General features: G+C 42.4%; 1 protein-coding gene across 2 annotated transcripts in view; it reads right to left on the bottom strand.

The window, feature by feature from the left end:
• Positions 1–1,218: 1,218 nt before the first annotated feature.
• The window catches only part of ELOVL4 (ELOVL fatty acid elongase 4), a 91,535-nt gene continuing 65,901 nt past the window's right edge, over positions 1,219–26,852 (bottom strand). For both annotated transcript variants that reach the window (XM_080388134.1, XM_080388135.1), the window contains exons 4-6: positions 24,145–24,316; positions 21,833–21,960; positions 1,219–21,330 (exon numbers count right to left, since the gene is read on the bottom strand). In XM_080388134.1, coding sequence (XP_080244260.1) covers positions 21,055–21,330; positions 21,833–21,960; positions 24,145–24,316 — 576 coding nt within the window. In that variant the 3' untranslated portion in view covers positions 1,219–21,054. The remainder of the gene's footprint in view (positions 21,331–21,832; positions 21,961–24,144; positions 24,317–26,852) is intronic.

The raw sequence follows: 26,852 nt of genomic DNA, 5'->3' as shown, positions 1-26,852 counted from the left end.
GCACTCAGACCTGACCGCTTTCCACCTCGGAGCAGCATCCTACTGGCCACCTTCTGTATGTTCACTGCTTTTGTCCTGCCTATTCTGCAGGTGAAAAACATGAAAACCAGCCAGTGGTGTTAACTGGCTAAGAAGTGGCAAGTTCACCCAGCTGGCATACTAGAGAAGTGGGAAAATTGCATTATCCCAAACTAAAAGTAGATAAAATCAATTCACCTACAGTTACCCTTGACTATACATCAGAGCACTCTTCAAACTATCAAGCTGCAACCATCTCATACCAACTTTTACCATCTCATACCAACACACTCTTCATGCCAGTCCCTCTGCTGCCTTCTCCTCATCTCACCTCATCCAGGGCACGTGTTCTCTCTTCTCTTGCTTCCTCCTCAGCTGCTCTCTCTTCATTGACTCTCAACCACTTCACAGAACCAGCCACAGCTGCACCTTATCTACATCGGCCAACCCACCGCCCCTGAAGCCAGCCCACAGCTGTATGTGATCAATGCTAATTAACCTGCCTTCATTCCTCTACACTTCCCCCCCCCCATTTTTTTTAACATTTCATACCTTATGTTTTAACAATCATTTCAACATTTTTACAAATAGGTTTTTCATACAGTCCTCTATAACTCCTCTACAACTATACTTTTGCTTTGTCCCCAAGTTTTGAATCCAGTCTGCAGGTGTCTTTAAGCAGAGCATTTGCAATGGGACATAATTGGGAACAAGCTAAACATAGGGGAAAAAATTAAACTCCCCAGGAAGCTACTTGGAGCATCTTCACTTTCAGCATTTTAGCATTTAAAAGCTTTCCTTAAGAGCTATACCACGCTTTCTGGCAGCAAGTCCTCACAGTGCTCCCTTATCCGTACTCATAATCAGCACTGCTTATTTTTGCCACCATCACCCCAGCCCTCTCGGGTGCTCTCCCTGCCGGTGTACTCCTCAAATAAGGCTCTGACAGAGATGTAGCACAGGTGGTGGGAACAGGTAAAGCCATTTCACTCGTATGTCTGTGAAGGAAACAAAACACACACCTTAAGCTACTCACAGCTATTAAATGGGGGTTGCTAATTAAAAATGGGAAGAGTTAATTTTTTCAGGAATTCATTCCTCTTTTTTGTTAGTAAAGCTGGACATATCTCTTTATTTATATATCTCTTGTACTATATCTTATATATGTACTATATGCTTATAAAGAGATATTTATAAATGCCTAGCCCTTAAAGATAAGCTTTCAGAGGAAAAAAAACCAAGACCAAAACCCTGAGCTTCTCAAGATTCAACTATCTGGTATGAAACTGGGTACACAACTGGGAGGATGGTGACTCAAAGCCTTCGCTTGTGTCCCTACTACAGCCTTGCTGTGAGTAAAGCCCTTGTGGTCATAAGGCACCATGGACTGGATCCAGCCTCAGGAAATCCCAGTGCTGCTGGCTGACTTCTGGAAGGAGAGGATGGATACCCTAAACGTGCCATCTTTTTATACACCTTCCTTATGAGTGTGATGTCTCTGGTCTTTTCCAGCGTCCCCTCTGGTGTGGCAGTCCCATGTTGCTGTAACAACCCCCGGATTTTCTTCTTCCTGCTTCCAAAAGTGACCCCTGCTCTCCTAGGTGTTGCATGCTAGTCTGTGTTTGTCTCAGATTCACCCTCCTGTTTGCTTATGGCTAAGAAGGATTTCAGGGGTGCAGGCAAGCCTCCCCACAGCCCACCAGGACCTTTGGGCTTAGTGCCCATGGCTCATGGCCACAGGCAGGTGTGCTCCAGCACTTCTTCATACTGCGGGTTAATGGCAAAGCAGCTGAGGCTTGGGCTGCCCCCAGGAAATTAGGGCATCCAGGAAAAGAAGAAAAAAAGGACTCCAGGATGATTCAGGTGACACCCTGCCAGGGGTGGAGGGTCCCTTTGCAGGACCACGAGCGACGTTGATAACACCTGAGGTTTCCCCACAGGGCAGCTCAGGGGCTGAACAGGTTAACTGAGAAAAACCACGTCAGATCTTTGGAAACAGTATCGGTGGGCAGCTCTGTGCTGTGTAACAGAAAGAAAACCCTGCACAGGGCTGGGTAATCCTGTGATATTTTGAAGAAATCGTGCCCCCTGCTGATTTAATTAGATTTTTTTTTTTTTAGCCTCGCTCTAAACCTGGTGAGAACATTCAAACATACTGATTAGCGTTCAAGGTCAATAACTCAGATGTCCCGCTGGATAGTAAAAATCTTCTCTTTCAACACTGAAACAAGAGGCTTATTATTGATTTTTTGGAAGCAGAAGGCAAAAGATGAATGGCATATCCTTGCAGGGCCAGCCTTTCTGAGACCATGGCTAGCATTTTACATGCCCTTGGTGGCATTTAATGGGGGAATAAAAACCTGGAATAATAATAATAATATGAACAGAAATTTGTGACCAGTCAATACGCCAGTTTTGTAAGGCCTCTGTGGATGCCTGTGACACCTGCATGGTAAAATCACCTCGTTTTTTAGCCCGCCTACAAAGGGCACTTATCAGCTGCCCATTTAAACGATCACGAGTGATTAGCACAATAAAAATAGATCACCGTGGAACAGCAATCACTGTTGTTTTACGGGATGGTTGTTTACACCCCAGTATCCCGCATCAGCTCTCTCAATGGCCAGTGGTATAAAAAAAAAGATGCAGATTCATTTATTTATTTATTTTATTTATTTATTTATTTATTTCCCCCCCCCCCCGAAAACATCACTAGTGTTAAACCATCTAGCGGGGAGGTCACCCCCCGAGCAGGCCGGCCAGCAGAAGCAGGAAGGGAAGGACGCCGGCGTGCTGCCGGGGGGTGCGCACCCAGCTCCCAGCCAGCCCCCCCCCCTCCTGCCCCGCAGCGGGGCGCAGAGGCCACCAAACCCCCATTTCCCATTGCCCCACCTCCGCCTGGCGGTTTGGAGTGGCTGGAGCTGTGGCACAGCCAGGTTCCTGCTGGATTTAAGCAACATTTCTGTTCCCCAAATCCCTCCCTACCGTGCTTGCTGGTGCCGTGCTGCGCCCCGCTATTGTTAATGCGGTGATCAGTGACATTTTCTTTTGGCTCTCCCAGCCGCCAGACCGCGGACCTGCCTTCACTAGCAGGTCATTGAGTACCCTCTAGTGGGTATTTTCGGAAAACAGAGCTCAGCGCTTTGTTGATCTCTGGAGAGCCGGCAGCCGCTCTCCGGAAAGCCTTGTGTTTATAGTTAACACACACCGGGGATGGATTACAGCAAGTACAGCATGTGCTAACAGTTGCAAACTCCTGCAAGAGCTCCTTCTCTTCAGTCAAATCAAAGATGAAGGGCAAGCAAGATTAAAAATCAACATTTCGGAGAGAAACTGCTTGAGTTTTTGTCAACTGGTAGATGTGTACAAAAGCAAAAATACCTGTAAGGAAAAATCAAGTTGCCAATAGCATTCATTTTCATTTTTGTGGGAATAGCCCGATTTATGGCATCCAATGACAGGCTGGGACTCACGGCAGGGAGCTCCTGGGAAGGGCAAGGTTATATCCCCATCATTATTGTCCTTACCCTCTGTTTATTAGTTTTATTAATCACTGCCCCCCCCCCCCCCCCCCCTTTTTTTTTATTAGCTAATGCATTTGCTTTTTGCTCTCTGTGACCTGCATGTGGTTGGGTTAGGCTTCGCTAACAGCCAGGCTCGCCCCTCAGCTGCTCACTCACCCACCCTCCTCAGAAAATAATGTGAAAAAGGTCTCGTGTCAGGGTAAGGACAGGGAGCTCGCTTGGCAGTTACCACCCCAGGCAAACCAGACTTGACTGGGGAAAAATATTTTTTTTTGTTGTCAATTAAAATAGATTCAGGTAGTGGGAAACAAAGACAATCATTAAAATGATACCTTTCTTCTCTTATTTTTCCCAGGCCCAGCTTTGTCCCCAGCTCCTCTGCCCCCTCCTCCCCCCAGGCTGCACAGGGGATGGGGAATGGGAGCTGGGCTCAGTCCACCACAGCCGCTCCTTCCTCCTCAATCTTCTCCCCTGCTCCAACACGGGGTCCTCCACGGGCTGCAGTCCTTCAGGATAAACCTGCTCTGGTGTGGGTCCTCAACAGCGTGGTGGGTATCTGCTTCAGCCCCTGGAGTACCTCCTCCCCCTCCCCCTTCTTTCTCCTCCTCTAACCTTGGTGTCCCTTCTGCTGTTTCTGACTTTTTCCTTCCTCCCCTGCCTGTCCAGAGTTATCTGCCCTTTCTGATATAACTTACAGATAAAGTTTTCACTAAATTTTCTTATGGCACTGAACCGAAAATACAACAGAAAACCCAGTATCTGCCTTCACAGAGTGCAGATGGTCTCCATGCAGAACCCCCCACCCCCTTCCTCCAAACCATGCCTTTCTCCTCTTCATCACAGCGAGCAACATTAGTTTCTGTTCCTGTCATCCGTCAGTCCAATCCCTCTGTCAGCAGTCTCAGTGGATCATCTTGTGTTGATGTCAAGACTAAACGTCACACAATTACCAGGTTCATCTTTATGCCTTTTTAATAGTGGCTTAATTCTAATACTCTATAAGGCTTCAGGAACTTCCCTGGCACACCAGGGTGTATTCAAAATGAAGATGAGTGGGCCAATTATCTCCTAGGCAGATCTTCCAGGCCTCCTAGTATGTAGCAAGACTTAAACCTGTTTATGTCTAATATGGGTTTTTAATGTCCTCACTTATAATTTAGCAGCTAAAAAACATTACTTCTCTCATTCTGCTTAAATACGCCGTCCTGCTTCTTTCTAAACGTGTAACAGAAATATTTGTTCGTCTTTGCCTTTTCTCCCTCATCTCCTTAGCAGGGAGCTGCTGTGGCTGCCGCCTGCTGTTTTCCACCCGTCGGGCTTTGCCCTTTGCATGTCTCATTCCTCTCCAGAAGCACAAGCTCCACGCTGATCTGCTGGATATTTCATATAAAATACGGTACCTCTGCCAGCTTAAAAGGCTTCAGGACCTCTCCTGGTGGTATGTTGTAAGATCACCTCTTTTTTCAGCCTCACCTTTTCTTGTGGAGCTTTTGGCTGTGGCTCCTGAAGCTGGACCTCATGCACCGTTCTTATGCCAAATGGTCACTGATGAAGCTTCAATTACTGAACACCCTGATGGGTGGAGCTTTGCATTTTGCTGGGAATCACCATTATTTCCAGCAGGTAGCTGACTGTCTATTTGTCATGATTTAAGAGAAAATCAGACCCTGTAATATACACATAGGTAAATGATGGGCCAGTTGAGCCTCGAACCCATTCTCTAAGCTCTTACGTCAGATCCTCCATAGCCCATCCTCTCCACTAACAGCTGAGATACCTCCAGGTTCCACCTGCCCTGTCCCTGGGTTTTTTGAGGCTTCCAAAGGGTGAACATTTGGTGAGGACACATTTTCAGTTATTGGCAGGGCTTATCTGTGGAGCTTCTCAGCCATTGGAAATTGGCCCTGACCGGAGCAGGAGTTTGGACCAGAAGAAGACTTTCCAGGCTAAATTGTTCTATAATTGAATGTAAAAATGTGGTATATAGGTGAAAGTATTAAAAAGAGGCAAGGTTGGGGTACAGGATGAGATACAAGATGTAACTCAATTACATTATGGAAAAAAAAACTTCAGTCCTTTAAAAAAAAATATTTCCTAAAGTAAAAATCTCCAGGAAGCTTGTAACCATTTTTTAGTTTTATATTCTATAATCCAATGATTTTCTAACTGCTTTGAAGCTTTTCCATTTGTGCCAGGCTGCAGTGCTACCACCCAGGGAGGTACCCAGCACCCCAGTGATGTACATTTTCCTTGTCGGCTCCTCTGCCATGAAGAACCTGCACTCTGCAGCGAACAAGGCGGTGATAACACTGCTGCTTTGAAAGTGATGAGTCACCTCAGTTTATTACTAATGCATTCAAAATCCATATCCTTTTTGGCTGTGTTTTAGCCTGGGCTCTGAGACACCTACCAGACAGCACAGGACCACAGGAAGAAGTTAACCAGCATCAGCAAATGCTAAAAGTGATTTTCTAACAAACTGGCCACCACGGTGCACACAGCCTTGGCTTTTCAGCCACGCTCTGCGAGCACGCATCTACTGCATAGGAGGCTTGTGTGGCCATTCCAGAGTTAGTGAGTTCATGGATTTGGCCTTGAGAGTTTAGTAGTGGATAAGAGAGGATATATTTTTCCAATTTCACTTACTCAACAGGCTTCAGAGAAGCCTGTACTTTCCTATGGCATTCAAAACCAGGGTGTATCTGGTTGGTGTGGCAAGGTTTTGGTAGTGGGAGGGCTGCAGGGGTGGTTTCTGTAAGATGCCAGAAGCTTCCCCCATAACTGACAAAGGCGGTTCCAGCTGGCTCCAGGGTGGACTCACCACTGGCCAAGGCCAAACCCAGCAGCAACAATGGCAGTGCCTCTGGGATAACATATTAAGAACGGGAAAAATACCCGTGCGACTGCCAGCTGCAGTCAGGAGAGAGGAGTGAGAATATGTGGGAGACCCCAAGGTCAATGAAGAAGGAGGGGGAGCAGCTGTTCCAGGTGCCGGAGCAGAGATTCCCCTGCAGCCCACGGTGAAGCCCACGGTGAGGCAGGCTGTGCCCTGCAGCCCGTGGAGATCCATGGTGGAGCAGGTATCCACCTGCAGCCCGTGGAGGACCCCATGCCAGAGCAGGGGGATGCCCCAGCGAGGCTGTGACCCCGTGGGAACTCCACACTGGAGCAGGGTCCTGGCAGGACCTGTGGACCCTGGAAAGGAGCCCAGGCTGGAGCAGGGTTGCTGGCAGGGCTTGTGACCCCGTGGGGGACCCAGGCTGGAGCAGTTCGTGAAGAGCTGCAGCCCATGGGAAGGACTCACATGGAGCGGCTCATGGAGGACTGTGTCCCATGGGAGGGACCCCAGGCTGGAGCCGGGCAGAGTGTGAGGACCCTGCCCCTGAGGGGGAAGGGGCGGCAGAGGCAGCGTGTGATGGACTGACCCCAGCCCCCGTTGCCTGTCCAGCTGTGGGGGAGCAGGTAGAGAAATGGGAAGGGAAGTTGAGCTTGGGAAGAAAGGAGGGCTGAGGGGAAGGTGTTTTAAGATTTGGTTTTAATTCTCATTATCCTACGCTGATTTGAATTATAATAAATTAAACTAATTTCCCCAAGTCAAGTCTGTTTTGCCTATGATGGTAATAGCTGAGTGATCTCCCCATCCCACCTTGACCCACGAGCCTTTCGCTGTGTTTTCTCCCCCCTGCCCAGATGAGGCGGGGGGTGATGGAGCAGCTTTGGTGGGCACCTGCTGTCCAGCCAGGGTCACCACACAGGGATGTGCCAGCTCAAGCATCAAAGAGACAGTCTGTTTTACAGAGCAAGCAGAAATGTTTGTTTCCCTGTGATTTCAAGCATAAGCCACAAACACGTACAGCAAAACCCGAATTGGCTTAGCCAGCACTCCAAAGGGTGTGAGCTGCCACCCATGGCAATCCCAGCGCGATGCCTGCCGCCTTCCCCTTTGCCAAAGGCCGCTGGAATGATTCACACGCTCACCCCCTGCTTCCTAAACCGCACACATCGCTCGCTCTTTGTCTTGGACCCAACATTTCCAGATGGTTTTTAGAAGGCGTGTGTGTGTGTGTGTCCTCCTGAACGTGGCGTTCCCAGGCTGTGGCGGGAGGCAGGGCTGGCAGCGGGGAAGCTGCCCTCACCCCGGCCTTACTCACCACCTCACACTCGCTTCTCCCCACCGAGGGACAGGGGATGGGACGGGGCTGTGCCCTCCCTCCCCACCGGCAAGAGCTGAGGCAAGAGCTGCCGGGAACCCCTCCGGCTCACCTCAGCAAGGGGTGCCTTGCCCTGTTCTGATTAGGCTGCAAAGGTATGATGCTGACCCAAACAGAAAGCCACAACCCGTGGGCACCTCCTTCCCCTGCTTTCCTGCTGGGCGGAGGAAGGAACCGCCACGCTTCCATATCCTCCTTCCTCTTTTTCCTGCTGGATCCCCCTGTGCCAGCACAACTGCTCACCATTTCAAAGAACCTTCAAAATTTTCCCTAAAAAGCATTAATTTTTTTTTTTTTTGGTAGTTAGAACAGATGGCAACGAGCACATTTAAGCGGAACAAGGAGCTCTGCCTCTCTCTGGCCCTGCAAGGGAAGCTGTAGGGCGCTGGCACGGTGGGTGGGCAGCGCTTCCCACGGCGGTGGGATCGCACAGCCAAGCTCTCCCAGTGCCTGCAGTGACTGATCCACTCGGCAAAGTAGCTCTTCTGGTTAACATTTAACTCCTTAATCCTTTTCTCTCCCTTTCCAGAAGCGACAGCTTTTCTGTTTGCGCCTCCATTGCATCACTACCCCCCACTACAGCTGCCCTGCATTTTTTTGCCTAACAGCGTGTAATTAATCAGCTCAGGTTTGTAATAAAATACGACGCCCATTTAATAGACTGAGTCACCAGTAGAGCCAAGCAAAATTGGCCGGTGGGAAGGATAGCAAGGGAGGTAACACAGGGCTGTCAGCAGGCACGGGGCAGGCCTTCCTTGCCCAGCCAGCGCTCTTCAGACACAACCTGGGCGACACCAAGACCCAACCTGCTCGTGTTTCCTTGTTCCTCAGCCAGGTTTTGGCACGTTTTCCTGCCTTAGCCAGCGCTTCTATGACAGGAACGGTGTTGGTCAATCCTTCCCATAAGCAACGGGCATGAGTGGAGGGTTAGGCTGGGAGCTGGGAAAGAAACAGAACGAGTGTAGTGCAGAAGTGACCGCCACCCCCGCGGGGACACCTGCCCTCCAGAGGAGGGGAAAGGGTCGGACCCCTCTGAGGGGATGAGACTTTCAGCAGGAGGCACAAGCCGATCTCTATTTGTAGCCCTTTTTCCTGCCAGCTGTGGTACAGTCACATCATTACTCATCATTCGAGGGTGATAAAATACATATACACCCCTGTAAAAACAGCTGATCACCGGCACTGTACTTTATGTGCTTTGGAGCCACAAGACAAAAGCAGCTCCCTGACATAAAAATCTTCCTCTTGTGGCTCAGAAATAGTCAAAGCTAATGCAGAGTCGTTCTCGTGCAGCTGGTGAAGGCTTTAGGGCTTGCATACAAACAGCTGAACTGAATGTATCTGGGACTGTCATCAGTAACACCAGGATGATGTTGGGGGTTTTACAATTTACTTTGCAAGAGCTGCAGAAAGATACAGCAACAGCAGATTAATTTCATTTTTAACATTAGAAATACAGAAAATAGCCTGCATCGACTGAACATATGGTAAAATACATGCACCTTCGAAAGAAAAGCGAAAAGGACAACGTCATAATTTCAATAACACAGGTGCCTGGGCATGTACATCTGGCATACATGGCAAAAATAAACACTTGTTGATTTTCTGGTTAACACAACTGCTGTTGTGTTAGAAGCTTTTTAAGCAAATAATTTTAGCTCTATTTCAAGCAATTATGAATATTTCCATACGATTGCTTTTCAGCTGTTAGAAAATGCTTATCTAGAATTTTTTTATGATGTAAGCTAATTAACATCCCAAATAAAATATTTTTATTTATTAATGAATTAAGATACTGGGATTTAGTGTTTGTTTTCAGCAAGCATTCAGTGAAATTCCCATTTAATGCTGCGCAAACTAATTTGGTCTCTTATCCCGGACCAGAAACTGCAAAAGTTGCGACTGTACAAATCACATGTAGCAGGATATGCATGGCACGAGAGGATTCAGGCTGCTCTGTGGAGGGGCAGGAGAACAAAAGCTCTGCCAGTTCTCAGTGTTCCTCCATACCACCGTGTCCAGGGAGGCAGCAGTGGCCCAGGGACCTCATTCCCAGCCTGTTGGTGTGACAAGTCCCACACAGAGCTTGCAGACGCAGCAGCAGCCCTGTGTTAGCCTGCCACGGCTGCAGAAAGAACAGAATCAAGAGGAGGGAGTCACCCTTACCCAAATTCTTGCAAGTCTTGTTCCTGGTTGTTTACCAAGTATCCCAACCACTTTTTTTTTTTTTTTTTTATTATTGGAAAAAAAATATTAACAAAGAACTAGCACTAACACAAATTACCCACCCCGGTTTTTATTGTTGACTAAGTAATCTCCTTACTTTGCAAGTACTGCCAGCAGGAGTAAGGCCATTGTTAAGGCCCATTTAATTATTGTTAAGGCACCACACTGCAGAAAGGGAGTCTGCTCAAAACTTTTCAGTCCTCTCTCATCCTTGTCTGTATCCACTGGAAAACATACAAGTCTCCTGCAGTTAAAGAACACAGTAGCCATTCCAGGTAAATGAGAGGTCTTCTCATTTGGTCTCCTTTCCCTCTTCAGGTAAAAAAATACCCCAAAGCTAAACACCCAAGAGCGGTCTTTTACTGGTGTCGAGAAGCTCCTGAAAGAGTAGCTTTGGATTTTGGTGGTAGGGGACACTAGAAAAAACACTTCAAGGTTGCCTATCAGTTAATTTTTTAAAGCTAAGGAGGTGGAGCTGCAGAAACGCCCTACCTATTGATGCTAGAACATTATTTAGCTCTTCCTTAGAAAACATCAGCAGCTAGGAAAGGCTCCAAGTTTTCCTAAGGAAACGCTGCAGTGAAATGCGTCATCCAGCTGTCTGTGCCTTCGCCACCGCTCACCTGTATCCATCCCTATGTAGCGTAATTTGGTGACAGCTCACAGGTTGTGCGAAACCTGCTAAACCCAAGTGCCACCTAGAAAATGTTTTGCAAGTGGATGCAGTTTCCAATTACGGGAATTTTCACCTTCCCCACTAAATCGCCTGGAGCAGAAATTCAGCACCAGTTATTTTTATTTATTTATTTGAATTCCTGTTCAGTCAATCCAGTAAGTCCCCAAAAGGAAAACCAGTCCCAAGAAATAGGAATGCCCAGTGATGAGAATGTTGACATTTTAAAAGGGTATCAGGGCCAAATATTCCTATGATTTCTAAGTCTTTCACCTTCCATGGGATGCCAGGGCCATCCCACTGGGTGTGTATTGAACCCTCCTTGCTAACACAAAATGCTGCTTCTGCTCCAGAATCTGAAATTCTAGCCTAAACATTCAGACTGCATTATAACAGCTAAAAAAAGAAACCAAGAAATACAATTAGCACACCCCCATCTCTGATTGCTTCAGAAAAAAAAAGATTAATGATAGACTCATTCTTCACAACTGTAAAGGCTATTTTATCACAGCAACAAAGAGAAACAGGTTTTAGCTGGGGCTTTAAAACCTTATACTGATTTTCTTAAAATAAATAGCATCAGTAAGCAATAATGAGGGAATTTCTTAATTTGGTTGCTTCTGCTACTAAAATAGCAGGGGGCACAGAAAAGAACAGTAAGTGATAACCTCAGTGAGCACACTTTAAGGGATATTCCTTCTTTACCTTATTCCTCAATGCTGAAGAAAGAGATGACAAAGTTGTGTTGAATGTAATGACTTAAGAAATATGTATTTATTTGTTTAAATCAAGGATTTAGGACACAAAAAAAGCTGTTTTTTCTGAATTCCTGGTTCTTAAATGTAATTTTGCAGCTAGTAATGGTACTTACCTCTATACCCTCCTCTAGCCACAGTGTTGGAAAAAAGCTGTGGACTACTTTCTGGCAGATTATGGATGTTTCTTTTCTTAATTTATAATTCAGATCCAGAATGCACTGCTCACCAGGTCGTAACAATGCTGGTAACTAATCTTAGTGACTAGTATTATGTATCTGTGTCTGAGTTTTTCTCGCTAAAGGATATACTCTACAGCGTTCTGTGCCTGTTCTAAGAAACAAAAAAAGAACCACATTGCCTCAAGATGTTATGCTGCCAAAAATTACTACACCAGAATTTAAATTGAGAACAGAGCCCAAAAATCACTTGTCGGGCTAAACCAACCTGTTGTTTTCAGCATCCTTGCAGTTCAAAGCAAGCAAACCACTAACGCTCGGTGCATCCGTTTGTAACTCAGCGTTATGTTCCTACCCCCCACGAAAAATACACATCAAGATATGATGTGAAGAAAACACCAAGAGTATTTTAGCTGGATTAAAATACCCATATCGGCCCCAGTCAGTTGTTAAAATTCCAAACAAGACACGTTACAAAGTAAATCAATTCCTTCTGTTTGATGCATCACCTCCCAGAGTTGCAGAGTAGCCATCTTCTAATACTTGCAATGAACTGCTGACAGCTCAGTGCTGCTCCCTGGTAGCTGCTCCCAGTTGCAGGACCAGAGGCTTGTAAAATCGAAGTCTCAAGGTGTTGAAAGAGTAAGAAATTGCCTCAAACAGGTGCCAAAAACGAGCTGAATCATACTTTTGCAAGGTAACATGTGAGTCTAAGTACAAAAAACCAAGATAGAGGCTTGTTTAATTTAGAATTCAAATGGTCATCCTAATGGTTCAGTTCAGGGATTTTAGTAAATCAGTATCTCCGTAACTATCAACCGGCTTTAGACAACACCTCCCAGATCCAAGAGATTTATAGACCTCAGAGACAGATAACTTATGCTGACTGCTTACCATTACAGTACTATAGGTGTATTCCATACATGCCGGTGCAACCAGAGGCATTCAGGAGAGTTTGAGCTAGAGGCACCGCACATACAATCTCATCTCTCGATCCCTTATTAAAAGCAGATTTAATAAAAGTGTCAGAAAGCAGATAAAAAAATATCTGCCCATGCACTGGTCCACAGCACAAAGCAGGTTTTCCTCAGTAAGGAATCTGCCACAGCCAACACCGTATAAGTTCAAAATACGTTGCCACTTCTCCTAGTGTTTTACTAGTAATAACACCTTCGCTGTAAAGTCTTTAAAAACAACTAAATAGAAGGTTTTGGTTCTTTTAAAAAAGTTATTGTTTTCTGAATATCTTGGTGTGCAACGTGAGGTCTAGATGGTAAGTGAGCTCTTACAAATTCTGTTAGCGTCACGGAGTGTCCTTCGCTAGTAAAAATCCTCACTGAAAAAAGTGAAACTTCACCAAGAGAACGCCAAAAAGCATCAAAAAGTCAGGATGAGAATTTTTACCTGTGCAAGAAAATATTTGTATGAGTTACCTGACTTCGAAATAAAAAACAAAAGACAGATTTATATGAAAATCTGTTTTTTATTAAACTGATCACAGAAGAGAATAGCTCAGTATAAAATCTCTAACAAAGTGATTTTATAGTGCAGTAAACTCTTCGTCTCTCCCAGCAATAAGCTCTGGTTATGAATGTACAATACATCTTCATATCATAGAATACAAAACTGGAGTTTGTCCTTGTAGCCCATTTTTTTTTTTTAAGCAGGAAGACAAAATTTAATAAAAGCTGTTCTTTTTCTAGCTTATTATATCCACAACACCCAGTTTTGTAGTGAAGCTCTGAGACAGTTAGACACGCAATATTGTTAATACTCAACCTGCTCAAACTGTGTGGCTGCTATTTGGTATTTCAGACCGTAAGAAAAAGTCACTTCAAATGTCCCAGTGACAACTCACAGCAATAAATTATCTCCTGAACACACATAGCAATCTTCACCCAAGGAGCCACCTTCGCAGAGCAGAAAGGCATGCACAGTGGTTACAGAGAGCATAGGGGAAAAAAGGGGAGGTTTTCAGTAAAAAAACTAGCTACTACATACATAAAGCCTCATTTTCTGAAGAAATCCTAAAAGGTGGTTTGGTTTGGTGTCCTCCCCGCCCCCCCTATTTAACTGGATTAGTTCTAGCACATTTGGTTTATGTCAAGCAACTAGGAACTGAAAAGCACACTAAGCCCTTTGAGTACTGAACCCAGAGCCACATTTTCTCCAAACTCTGTACCTCAAGCCACCAGCAGAAAACGTTTGAACAGCCTCTGCCAAGTTTGATGTTTTGACAGTAGGCAGAACTGCAAAAAAAAAAAAATAATTCCTCTTTGGCTCAAGGACTTCTCCTGCCCCTTCTGCCAAATGTGTGGAAACCGGGTCAGACACCAACTCCCAGGTGAGAACTTGCCGTCCAAGTAAAGAAAATTCCTGATGGGATGGATGGACTCAGATTGCTGTTCCCTGTGTCCAAGAGCAGCATCTGAGGCAAAGTCAGTATACCAAGTGATGCCCTGGACTTGAAACCCCTGACTGTACATCCCACTCTGGAATAATTCAGTGAGCGAGCGCCTGACCTGAAGACACATTTACGTAAAAGAAACAAAGCAGTAACAGGAGCTCTGCAAAAAAGGTTTTTAGCAGTTATATAGCAATTTTCATCTTCACAAAGCTTTGTGTTACTGCAAGAAGTTCCTCAGAAGCTCTGAAGAAGATTAGTAATCAGAAAATACAGAGTAAATATTGTGAGTCCTGTTAATGCAGGACTATGATGTTTGTCATTACTTCTTCTACAAGCATTTGTGGTTAGATAAACAGCTCTATTGTAATTTAACACAAAGCAATTTTTATGCACTTCAGAATGTACTTATCCAGAAGTACACTACTTGTATACTGTTACAGCATCAATAAAAAATAAATACAGAGCAGTAACAGTTAGAGTCATTTAATTCCTGCAACATCTAGAGGCAAGGGCAAAAACTAGAGAAGCAACTGCTTCATGTTCTCTAGCTTTTGGCCCAAGCTACTTCTTGTATTTCTCTAGTTTCCTCTCATGAACACACACCAAAAGGTGCCAGCATAAAGGCGATTTCCTCATGAAACAAATTAAGATGACGCTACTGCAAGAATAACAGTTCTCAATCTAAAGATGAGGACAGACAACCTGTATCTTTGACTCATTTCAAGAATCAAAAGATTTCTTCTCATTTAGCAGACTAAAACCTACCTGATACTGATCTGACAGACAGCAGTGATGCCATACAAGCTTCTATCAACTACGACACACGGAATCAAAATGCAAAGAGCTTTTTCCCCCTTAAAGCTGTACTGACTGTACGGTGCTCTGGCAGGAGCTGCTGGCGCTGTTTTAATACTATCAGAGCAGCATGCACTAGTCAGGCCCTGGACAACTGGCACCACAATCATCAAGAGCTATAAATCTTGCTTATCAATAAGCATCTTTGTAATTAAGTGAAATGTAAAAGTGTGTGTGCATTCATTAGGCTACCTAGAAGTCTCAAGCATAAAAAAAGACAGTGAAAGGCACTAGTCCATAGTAAGTACTGTCTTCAAAACTGTCTCCGAGTACAGGCTTCACTTGCATCTAAGACTATAGCCTGCGTTCACCTACTCCCTTGTGGTAGCTCCAGTGCTTTGAGCTGAGCAAGCAAAACCCCTTCCCCCAACCCCAATTTCCTGGATGTTAAGGAGGAAGTAATACAATAAAGGAAACCAAACATGAAAAAGAGAGGATCCAGTCTATTCTACCCAATCACCTGACACATCGAACTTGATCATGTATGCTCACTGTTAGTCACCAGTGGGGAATAAGTATTATGGAAAAGATGCCTGGACAGTATTATGGAAAAGATGCCTTAACACCACCAGTGCACGTTAATCACCTAACATACACAAATCCTGCTCTGAACGTGGAGTGCATGTTTTGATTCCGGGGAGGGTGTAAGCAGTGGATTGAAGCAACAGCTGCAAATTATGCAAGAGATAATTGACCACACCATATTTTGCTGTGATGGCAGACTTGATTCGTTACTACCCAACATCCAGAGCAGCTATTCGCACTTGGGTGCTAGGAGAGCAACACTGGTGCATCTCAGTATTATATGGTTGACTAAAGAGACCATACTCAGTGGACTAGTTACAAAGGAACTTATTGTACACAGCGACATGTAACATGAGTTACATGTTGCTGTGTACAATACCTACTACCTAAAGTGCTCCAGATTCTCCAGGATGAGACATATCACATGAACGCAATGCAGTGTCCAGCAAAATCAAAATCATGGAGTTTATTGTATTCCTGATTGTTAATACGTCCAAGGCTGAATAATCTGGAGCCTTGAGTACAGAGTCTCCTACCACCACCTTTTCAAAGTAGAAGACTGATTGAGAAGATTTCTTAGCTAGAACCATTATATTCAGGCATTACAGCCATTTGTCACTTTGCTGATCCTTCCCTCCCTCTCTGCACCTCCAAGGCAGAAGCCATTCGGGGAGAGAAGCAAAGGCCAACCCCATCCAACACTTTCAGTTCATCTGAGCCTTAAGATGGTGTTTGGACCAAACCTGATGCCGATCCCTGTGCTGTACAGCCAGAATATAGGCCTAGGAGACTTGTTTTTTAAAGCAGACATTCTATTTTCAGTCGGGTCCCTAAGGGTGACTTCAAAACCACCAGACTACCATTCTGGTGCAAAAACCAGCATTAGAAAGTTTTTGTAACCTTAAAATGGGACGATGTGCCACAAAAATGTTTTTCCTCAAAATTCTGGGCTACATAACAGATTACATAAAAACCCACCTGTGCAACACTGTAAAATTAGCAAGCACCCCAAAGCAAAATGGGACACAGAAGAACATTCTACAGAACGTACAAAACCAAACTCAAACAGCATGAAAAAAGTAATGTTTATTTTAGTTGTTTACAAAAGCATGAACACCTTATGCAAAAGCAGCATCCTGAACCATACATTTCCCTCATCCTCCTGGGGATATTGGCAGAAAGCAGGTATTTTCTCTGTTCTTTGGGGTTAAGTGTACTCTGCTGAGGTAAATGGGAACCACCCCACCAATTTCCACGGAGCGGAGCGCCAACTGCTTACGTTACCCAACAGGCTGACTCATCAGACCGCAACGCGATGAGATGTCATATGGGTGACTTGCTTTAGGTGCCGAATTGGATTAGTCAGTGCTTCTACCAAGATAAATACACTACCCAGATACTTAATAAGCTCCCCATTCTCTTAAATTTTAACTGAAACATCTCATTTTCATTGTTCAAACATTGTGACTCTCACCCTACACTAACTTCACGCAAGGTTTAACTTTATGCACCGTGAACAGTTTTACTGAAGTTTAAGAGAAAGCAAGTGTGCTCAGAAGCGGTTTTTTTAGGAGTGAGACCTTTCAGCGCAACAGCTATTCACTCCTTTCTTACCTGCCTCCCCAGCACACAGAGGTCGAGTGCTTACTCTGAAGAAATGTGCCCTAAGGTTAACCTGAAAAAAAAAAAAGTGCAGTACTTCTATTTCGCCTTCATCTTTTTCTCCCGATCTTAAGCTGGAAGTAGTTAATGGTCATATAATCAAATAGGCCATGCTTTGAAACCTACAGAGAAACGTTATTTATTTATTTAAAAAGTGTTTTCTTAAAAAGAGAATTTGATTGCAATGACTTCAGAGACTTACCTGAAGCAAGTTACTCATATTGTTTCCTAAAATGATCCCCACTACGAAACAGCATAATTCCTCAGCTCCTCTGAGTTGAGGTCCCTCCCTTCAGAATCTACAACTGGTGCTTCAAAATTTTTATTACACTGGGAGAAATGGCTCTGGCTTGTCCGCCATCCTATGTCTAAAACAACTGACAAATACTATTTATGTCTGCAAGAATGATATTCGATCTATAGATCAATGAAAACTGTTTTTTTTTACTGCTTGAGCTGTACAAACTTTCTATTAGCTCCTGCCAACTTCACATTAAAGAAACGTAATTTATTTCACATATTGAAAGAACCTGCTAAGAACCTATATATACATATACACACAATGTATGTGTACACATATATATACACACATATATAATTTGTGTTTATTTTACACTGACAAAGCACTAAAATAATCCAACAACTGTCACTGCTAGAGATGAGGCTAAATGAAATGATATTACTTATATGGCATCAAATAATTATAAGACTCCAGTCCAAGAGCTTTAGAACTATTTGCAAAAAAGTATCTTTCATCAGCAAGAGCTCCAAATGGTTTCAGTTTCACTTTTAAATAAATTGGAAGCATTTTGAAAAAAAAAATTTAAACCCCATCCAAAGTAGATTTTATAATTTAAATTTTAGTTCTGTGTATAGCAAACACACACATTTATACATATATTCTATTACTTTCATGGCAAAATTCTAAGGTGCCTTGGACTCAAGATGACTTTAATGAATCTGGCAGTATCTCACGTGTGCATCATTGCTTCAAATTTTTTAAAACAAAAAAAGATGTACAAGTTCAGCCCTGTATTCTGTGAGTCTGGCTGCATAGTTAGAACCAGAAGTATTGCACTCAAGACCATGCCTACAAAAATGCACATTTAGTAAGGCCATTATATTCAAGATCATAATGGGACTCAAGTCACATGAATAATCAAATATATCATAAATAGACCTCAAAAAGCCTTATTGCAGATGACGGACTCAAAACAGCAGTGTTCCTGCAATTTAATAATGGATTTTTTTCCATTAAATGCCCATCTCAAACTGGTTTTACCCACAGGGCCAGACAACACGATGCGTATGTATGCATGCATTCTCACAATGCATTGTTTCATTTTTTCTTAAAAATTACCAAGTGCCCCAGAGTTTAAAGGTGGGATTCTACTCAAGTTCTGCCACTAAGGTTCAAGTTGGTACCAACTTCAAGCAGTTTCCATGCACGATGAGGGGAGAGAAGATCTGACTTCCAGTTACTTAACTATTTGCCAACATGCAAGACAGAATTGTTACTTTATAGAGTGTAGCAAAGATGTAACTGAACCTGTACCGGAATACTTCTCAGAATGCTCTTTCAGAGCTAGATCATATTAAGAGTATCAGTGTATCCGATCTGGTTTACCAAAAGACAGAGTAAACAACCAATTTATCACAATCCAAGGAATGATACAGACTTACAAGTTAGCTGCCCACATCCTATGGCAAATAGAAAGAAGCTACCCTTTAATCAAAGTGGGGTATGCTACCTTGAATTTACAGTAGGGCAAGTGTATTCCCACCAGCCACTACCGTGGAGATGCAGGTGTGCTGTAAATCTGCTCGCTTGCTTTGTAGTTATTTGCTCCTTCAGCCATTCCAAAGTTACCCAGTCAGCCAGCATTTTGCCTTCGTTAAGGGTAGTGGCATTTGTCCAAGAAGGAAGCGTAGATCACTATCCCTCTTCCCCATGCCGCACTACATAAATACACAGAGTTATGCAAATGCAAAAAGCATCAGTACAAAGGCTCGAAGAATCACAAGACACAGCAGATAAGAAACTTAATGGCCACATGCATTACAGTTCAGCAGTGACATTCTTTCGCAATCCTATATTCTGCCACAAAATCCACAGTGGTGGAGATTATGGATGAACTAACCTTCCAACTGAATCAACTCCAGCATTAGGAATTATTTCCGAATACAACAGACTATATCCAACACTTTTTCCTGGGACCTGTTTTTTGAGACAAGAGACAGTTTTTTGTCTAGACAAGAGACAAACCCAAGACACAGAAGATGTGACCTGTTCGCATATTATAAACAGACAAACAGATAATCGAGATGCAAAAACTATTAAACATATTAAACACGTCACACACTTCATACCTACAGCTCCACGTACTTTTTTCCTGCAACAATGGTGTCACTTGCCAGATGCAAGTTTGTCACTAACTATGAACATGTTTTTGACCAGAGCCGGGAGGAATGCATTTAGACAGCAACAATGCAGCTCTTGCAGTGATGAGCAAGGAACACGGGAGTTCAGGATATGGTTTCTAATTCCATCCTTGTCTTACACTCACTGCTTGAGGAACAGCTCAAAACACCTCTTTTAGTGATCACATTATTTGGAAGGAGAAAAACACTTTCCATATTTTCTTCACAAAAGGAGCAGTAAGAAGTCCATTAATGTATCATGTAAGATGAAAAGCCATCTAAAAGGCTTCTATTTATTTTAACAGTTTTAATTAGAAAGTCATTAGCAGAATCACTTTGTCAATCAGGTTGAAAAGACCAAAGAATATTTTGGGAACAGAGTTTCAGAAGCTCATCTCTGACATTTAATTAAAGTGGTGGCCTGAGTACTAACATTACTCTGTCTGCAAGTGTCTGAACAAACAGAGTTTTGATGGGTATCAAGCAGTAGTAGCATTTTCAACATTTTCTGTTTGCTGTATTTAGTACTTTTAAACTGAATTCGCTCTCTCAGTAAAGTGACTGTCTGGTAGTTTGCATGACCACCCCCTCCTCCCCAGAATTTCTAAATGGAATTACATACTGTTGTTTTCTCTCCACCGTAGTATTATCTTACCATTTTCAGTATCATCAGCACCACAGGTTTAATGCAGGTCAAGGACAACAAGCAGCAGGTCTACTTTTACTGCTTGCTTCAAACAATGTATTGTCTCATATTTACACATTCTTCAAATGTTTTCTTCACTTAGTTATACTAAAAGTATCGCTCCAAAATGTAAGTTTACATTGAAAAAGGTTATTGATGACTCGACCAAAAAATATCACCAAAAATCCCTTTTACTCCACAAGAAATCATGTTTTAACCTGAATTAGTGTTAATAGATATTTATATTAGAGGACTCCATATTTCAGAAACCAGTTATTTAATGCTCAATATTCTTTTCAGCAGATGAAGAGGTAGGTATATTTCCACATGAGAAAAAAAAAACAAAACAACAAACCCAAAACAAACTGTAACAGACACTCAATTAAATCAAGTAATGTCTGAAAAGTCAAACACTGTTCTGACAGCACATAAACATAATGTGTCTGAAGATACCCTCCAAGGAGGACAAGAAAAGTTGCGCATTCTGATTAGATAATATGTCATAATTTGAAATTTAATAATTTTCTGGAAAGAAAACACAAGTATCGAAACGCTACTTCCTTCCCCTCCCTCCCCCAAAGAAATGTGGGTGCCAACAAAACTGCCTGTATCAATGGTAGTATTAACTTTTGGACTGCTAAACACAGAATCAACTGCAATTCTTCCTTACATTCACCAACACCAGCAGTCTACAAGTTTACACAGAGACCATATGCATGATAATTACATAATTACAATAGAAATTCAACTTTAGTGTTGTTCTTAAAACAATCTTCATAAATAATGAAAATATCTGTGTTCTAGCTCTTCAGTAACCTAAGGTTAATTGGTACAGATAGTGTTTTTTTTTCTTCCTTTTATAAACCAAACTGGAGGTTCCTCACTGCCAACAATGGTTAAGGCCTGGATCAAGTTACTCTCCTTTTGCTTTTCCCTTTTTCTGCTTTTTTCCATTTTCCACCACTGCATTATTTTCTGGTTTGCTTATTCCATTTGCAACAGCACCATTTGCTATTTTGCCATTCTTTATGGGTTCCTTGGGCAGCTTATATGTCCGATAGTAGAAGTTACCAAACAGGAAAATGAAGGTGACAGCATAGAAAATTACACCCCAGTGCATCCACTTAGGGAAAGGACAATCGATATAAATAGACAAGGCTGTATGGCCAATAGTCACATGGAACTGCACCTGAAAGACAGAAAATATAGAATCAAAAAGGTCTGGATATATTCTGTAAGTCTGACTGCACCGATGTATATCAATGCATTAAGTTATGAAAACTGCTAAACTGGGAGGTGGCAGGGAAGCTGTATTTGGTTGTCACATCGTGCATACACACGTACAATTGACCAGGCACATCAAATTTATTGCAGTACCTGGCACCAGTTTTCAGAAACAGGAAAATGAGAAGACATTAAGAGATGCAGATTTTCTCTACCTTTTGAAAAGGTTTCTGCAATACACTTGAAACAAAATAGTATTAAACTTTACTCACACAGTTCTTATCTATGCTGCATATGTTTTGAGAAATGGAATAAAACCTTCCATCTCCAGAAAGTATTCTAACTTGAGATGCCAGTACTAGACAGCTAAGAACTTTTGGAAAGAGCAGCATCTGTTCCAAAGCTCTGCAAATGCAAATCCACTCAGAGACAATACTTTCTGAGATAAGGGGAGAAATTTTACTTACCAACTGCAATATAGTCAAGTATCGTTTCCACCACAGGTATTTCTGAAATTTAGGGCCACAGGCAGCTAATCCATAATACATATACATAATGACATGGATAAATGCATTCATCTGAGCTCCGAAAAAAGCTGTGAGGAACAGAAGGGAAGGTTGCTATGTCATTTTGAAAAAAAGAGAGAAATAATTTCTAGTATTATTCATGTGACGGTAAAAGTTATAAAGCCACAGGAAACGCCAGGATTCCATCTTTGATATATTCAATATTGTAACATAGACCTGACTGCCAACATGTGCTGACACAAATACCTTTTCACGCAAGTAGTATGCCATATCTTCCATGGAACTACTTACACAAAATCTTTTTGCAAGACTTTTGTTGAACAGATATACATTTTGTGGATTCTACATTAGTTATTGTAGTATAACTGCAATTGTTTCGCTAAAGAATTATTAAAAACTGTATTTGACAACGCAAACTATCAAGTATCAGATTCTGAACTTAAATCTTTTAAACTGTATTTAAATGTACAAGGTTCACTTCTCAGCAAGAAGAAACTCATGTGGATGTCTGATTAAATAGGCCAAAAAAAAAAAAAAAAAAATCATACAAAGCAAAACTTCACTTGTGGTTATAAGACATTTAAAGGCATTGCCAAGTGAATTTGTCTATTTGCTCATCTTTAGTTTCCTTATTTATGATCTAGCATTCTTAAATATGTAAATATATAGTATCACTTTTCCCAGAATGATCCATGCTGGAAACAAGGATGACAGTTCTCATTTGCATTAAGACCTCTTTGCTCTGTCAAGATTAGCAGCCATTTAACAGAAACAAATTGTATCTTGTTAAGGTATTCTCACACTGCCAGAGAGGCTCAAAAAGGCTCTAATGTATAATATATTAGGGCAATACAGACAATAGCTGCTGACATCAAACAGCTCAGATGCCCATGTGGTCTAGGCCCAGTTAATTATAATAGGGTCTAGTTTGTAATAGATCTGTCTACGTAAGCAATGTGCTGTCAACTAGAAAAGAGAAGAAAATAGATCTACCCACGTTTATGCAGTAATGCTACATAAATGCAAAAAAAAAGCAACTCTCGCTTTTCCTTTTGCAGAGGCTAGAAACTAAGAGGAAGCGCAAGAATACCAAAACTTGAAAAAAAAATTGGAAATAGTTTCAACTGTTGTACCTAGCATGAAAAGTCTGAAAAGGGAACAAGGGAGAGGGCACTTTGAGATATCCAGGGAATTTCTAAGTAAGACTACAAGTAAGCAAAATAAACTTATTTTAGGGGTGCAGTAGCCAATAAAGATAATTAAATGTCTGGTTGAGTACCTGCATCCTGCAGACTACTTGGGAGAAATTCAAGGATAGTCACAGATACTCATTTTAAATATTTCTTCTTTTGAATATAAGTAACCACTCAGTACAAGGTATCTATAGTAAATGAGAGCATAAAACCCCCATGCATTAAGTATTAGTGTCGTTTGCCAAAAAAACCCCAAGTATTAGTTTGGTGTGGTGTTTACTGTGTGTAATTTTCAGTTTTAAGCCTAGAAAGCACATTACAAACAAAACAGGGTATTTTCCCTGAACCGTTAGCTCTGCAGAGCTTATAATTTGAGAGACAGGGCAAAACAACAGGAACAAGGGCACAATGCAGGCAAGGGAGGATGTGGCAAATACATTGGAATAAAATTCTTCAATGAGGGCTTTAGAAAGGAAGCAAGGAAAAAAGGCTGATAATGAATTATAGACTTGTGTCTTTATGACTAGGTTTTAAAAGTTGGTTGACAGATTTATTTGCTCACCTTCAAGGGAAAGTTTCAGAATTTTATACATGCCTCTCTATAAAAAAAGAGAGCAAACCCCAAACTCAGATACAATGCCAAAATAACATCTCCATTAACTTCATTACATTTGCACACAGATTGTGGCTCATAATTAGATTTTGCAGTTCTCTGTATCTGCAAAAATTAAAGTTAGGTAAGGTATGTTCATCTTTCTATTTCATAGAATAAGGATAATTGTGAAGACAGAACTTCAGGCTTGCAATTGATGCCCACGATGAAAAAAAAAAAAAAAAAAAAGTTTTGCAATTCATTAGATTACTGCCCTGTTATCTTTTCCTCCCCCATGTTTCCCACAGAGGAAGACTACACATTAAAACTACTGCACTGCTTCAGTGCTATTTAAACAGTCTTGTGTATTATAATGTTAAGCCTATTAATTTTTTTTCCATTGCTCCCAACCAATAATAATTCTCCTTTGTGTCCAGCCAAAAGGGTGTGGGAGGAAGGGAACTCACCTTGTCCACCTGCAACCCACTTAATACCAATCCACCACAAGGTGAACATGGTGAAATGGTGATAGACATGAAGGAAACTAATTTGGTTAAATTTCTTCCTCAGAATGAAGAATACTGTATCCAAATATTCAATTCCTTTAGAGACATAATACCACCATAAAGCAGCAGCTATCTGCAATGAGAAAAAAAGACAAAACAGAAGTCTCAGTGATACCAAGCTGAATAAAGTTCCCTCCACCTATCTGCTGCAAGAGAAGGCTACTTCTCCAAATGCTGGCAAATGTTGAGGTGGAGTCATCAAGCATCTGATAATACAAGAACAACAAAAGCAACACTCTATTGATCTATTTTGGACATGGAAGTATTATTTTGAGTCTACTACGCACAAGTCACAACTGTAAAAAAGTGTGAACATAATTAAAAGCTTTGCAGTTTCTGACCAGTTTACCAGTTAAACACAGTGAGTCTGTGTCCTCATTCTTTATCCTAAGCTTTGCAGGAGAAGACTACCACAGGGCTTCTCTTACTAATAAGACAACACTGAAGTGGTCAAAACAACGAGGCAGAAACATGATGCTAAAATGAAGTTGCAAAGGTTGAAACCTTATATAAAATTCTTTCAGTACCACAGGCATATGGGTGGGAAGACACCAAATCACTATTACGAGCTAGATGCAGCACAGATTTTACATCCCTTAGAGCAATATTCCCCTCAGCTTCTGGCCTGCCCACTAACCCCCTCTGGAAAGCAGCATTTCTCCAGCGGCTCTGTGCCATTCAGGGAACAGAAGAAATGAGACCACAGAAGCCACACTAGCTGCAGAGATATAATCCATCTACTCACCCATCTACTACCAGGGCAGTGCTACACACCCAAAATTCTTTCTCTAATCCACCCATCACAGTGAATCTTGCTCAAGATGTAACATAAACATGGCTTCCCACTGAAATTGGGATAATGTTGTACCAGGGAAAGCCCAGCAGCTCTGTGTAACGATGTGCCAATACTATGATACGGGAGTATGGTGGTGGCAGGGACACCCTTCCACATCCCAAAGCACAGCAACAAGTCTGGCTCCTGGCATAATAAGTCATCCAGCTTGTTATGCAAGGGTGGGACCAGAACATATCCCAGATGGTGACTCACATAGAGAATGAAGAGAGAAAAGAAAAGAAAAAAAAAAAAAAAGTTGGAAATGGCTGGCACCACCAGCAAGGAGAGCAGGCAATGTCACAACACACCTATTTGTAAGAAGTTCCCTAGTGTTTCAGGATTCATCTGATGGCAAATCAGACTTTCTTACTGTAACACGGTGTGAAATAACCCCACCACCCCCGCAGTCCCCAGGAGAGAGAGAAGAAGAAAAGTCAGGACAACGGTAGCTTCCCTTCCCAAATACATATACGCTGTCAGGCAAGTGAGAGAAAGGGGAACGAGCGGTACAGAGAAATGCTACCGCTCCGTAGGATGTTTTTCTCCACCTCTCCAAACTAGCAGGAAAGGGACGCATCTCACCTCAGAGCGAGTTTGTCACAGCCATAACTGGACTGGTGAGCATTTTAGGAAAGATTACAGCAGATGCAAAAAAGCAACACAGGAGCAGAAGAGCACCACAGATCTGCACTGTGGACTGCGATTTCCCTAAGGGACTGCACAACTTACTGTTGCCGAACCGCAGACTTCTATGTATCCATTAGTGATTGCTCTTCTCACTCTCTGGCTGGGATTTAGCCTATTTCAGATCTCAGGGAGAGGAGGCAGATTTTGTCAATTTTATATAAAAAGATACTAATATCTGTCATAGTTGGAGAGAGGCTTAATGAAAGAAAAGTGACTCCCACAGATCTTGGGAGTTCCCAGACACACAGGCAAGCTGCAGGAACCATCTCTATACATAAATATATATACATATGTATGTGTTGCTCAACATCCAGTACAGTTCTGCCTCTGGGACAGGTAGTTAGGTGTTTAATAGCACCCACACCAAGGCTTTGTCTCACACCCATGGATTAGCATAACAGTCCTGCCTATTTTACAGATCTTTGCTAAAGCTGCATCTCTTAAATAAATTAAGATAAGCATCTTTTCATCTCACAAGTCAACAATAAACACTTTGGACTGTGTCCATTAAATGACAAGGCAGCACTACAACACTCAAGCTCTTTGGAGGTCCTTCCTTCCAATAAACTTTTTAAAAAAATCTATAGGTCAGTTACAAACAAACTGCCATAAAATCTCTTATAAAGCTGATGTGCATTTTGTTAAAAAAACACCAGTGAAACAATAAACCAAATAGCCAATAAGCACATAGCCAATTTAATGTACGACACAGAGCAAAATGCAGGTGGAGAGAAATCCAACAAAACCCCTTACGTTTTATGCCCAAGATGCCACAGGTTCACTATATGCTTCTAGACAAGTCATTTAACACACCTCATGCCACTTCTCTGGAATTCCACTTGCACTGCACAGAAAGCAATGGATCACATGGATCAAAATCAGCTGAACTTTTGATCAAAATTCTTCCCCACCACTTAAGAACAAAAATAGCCTTCATTTCCTTGCAGGATTATACCTCCTGATTCTCCTGTTCCTCTACATTTTTTTGCCTGACAGCTCTTCTGCTCTCTTCCTATCATCAAATTTTAACACCATTTATTCTCAAACCTGATAGTTTTCGTGTACTGATGATCTATTTCAGTGCTGC

The sequence above is a fragment of the Falco punctatus genome, assembly GCF_963210335.1.
Source record: "Falco punctatus genome assembly, chromosome: 5".
Classification (NCBI taxonomy): Eukaryota; Metazoa; Chordata; class Aves; order Falconiformes; family Falconidae; genus Falco; species Falco punctatus.
The sequence above is the reverse complement of the archived record's forward strand: the minus strand, read 5'-3'. Positions and strand labels throughout refer to the sequence as shown.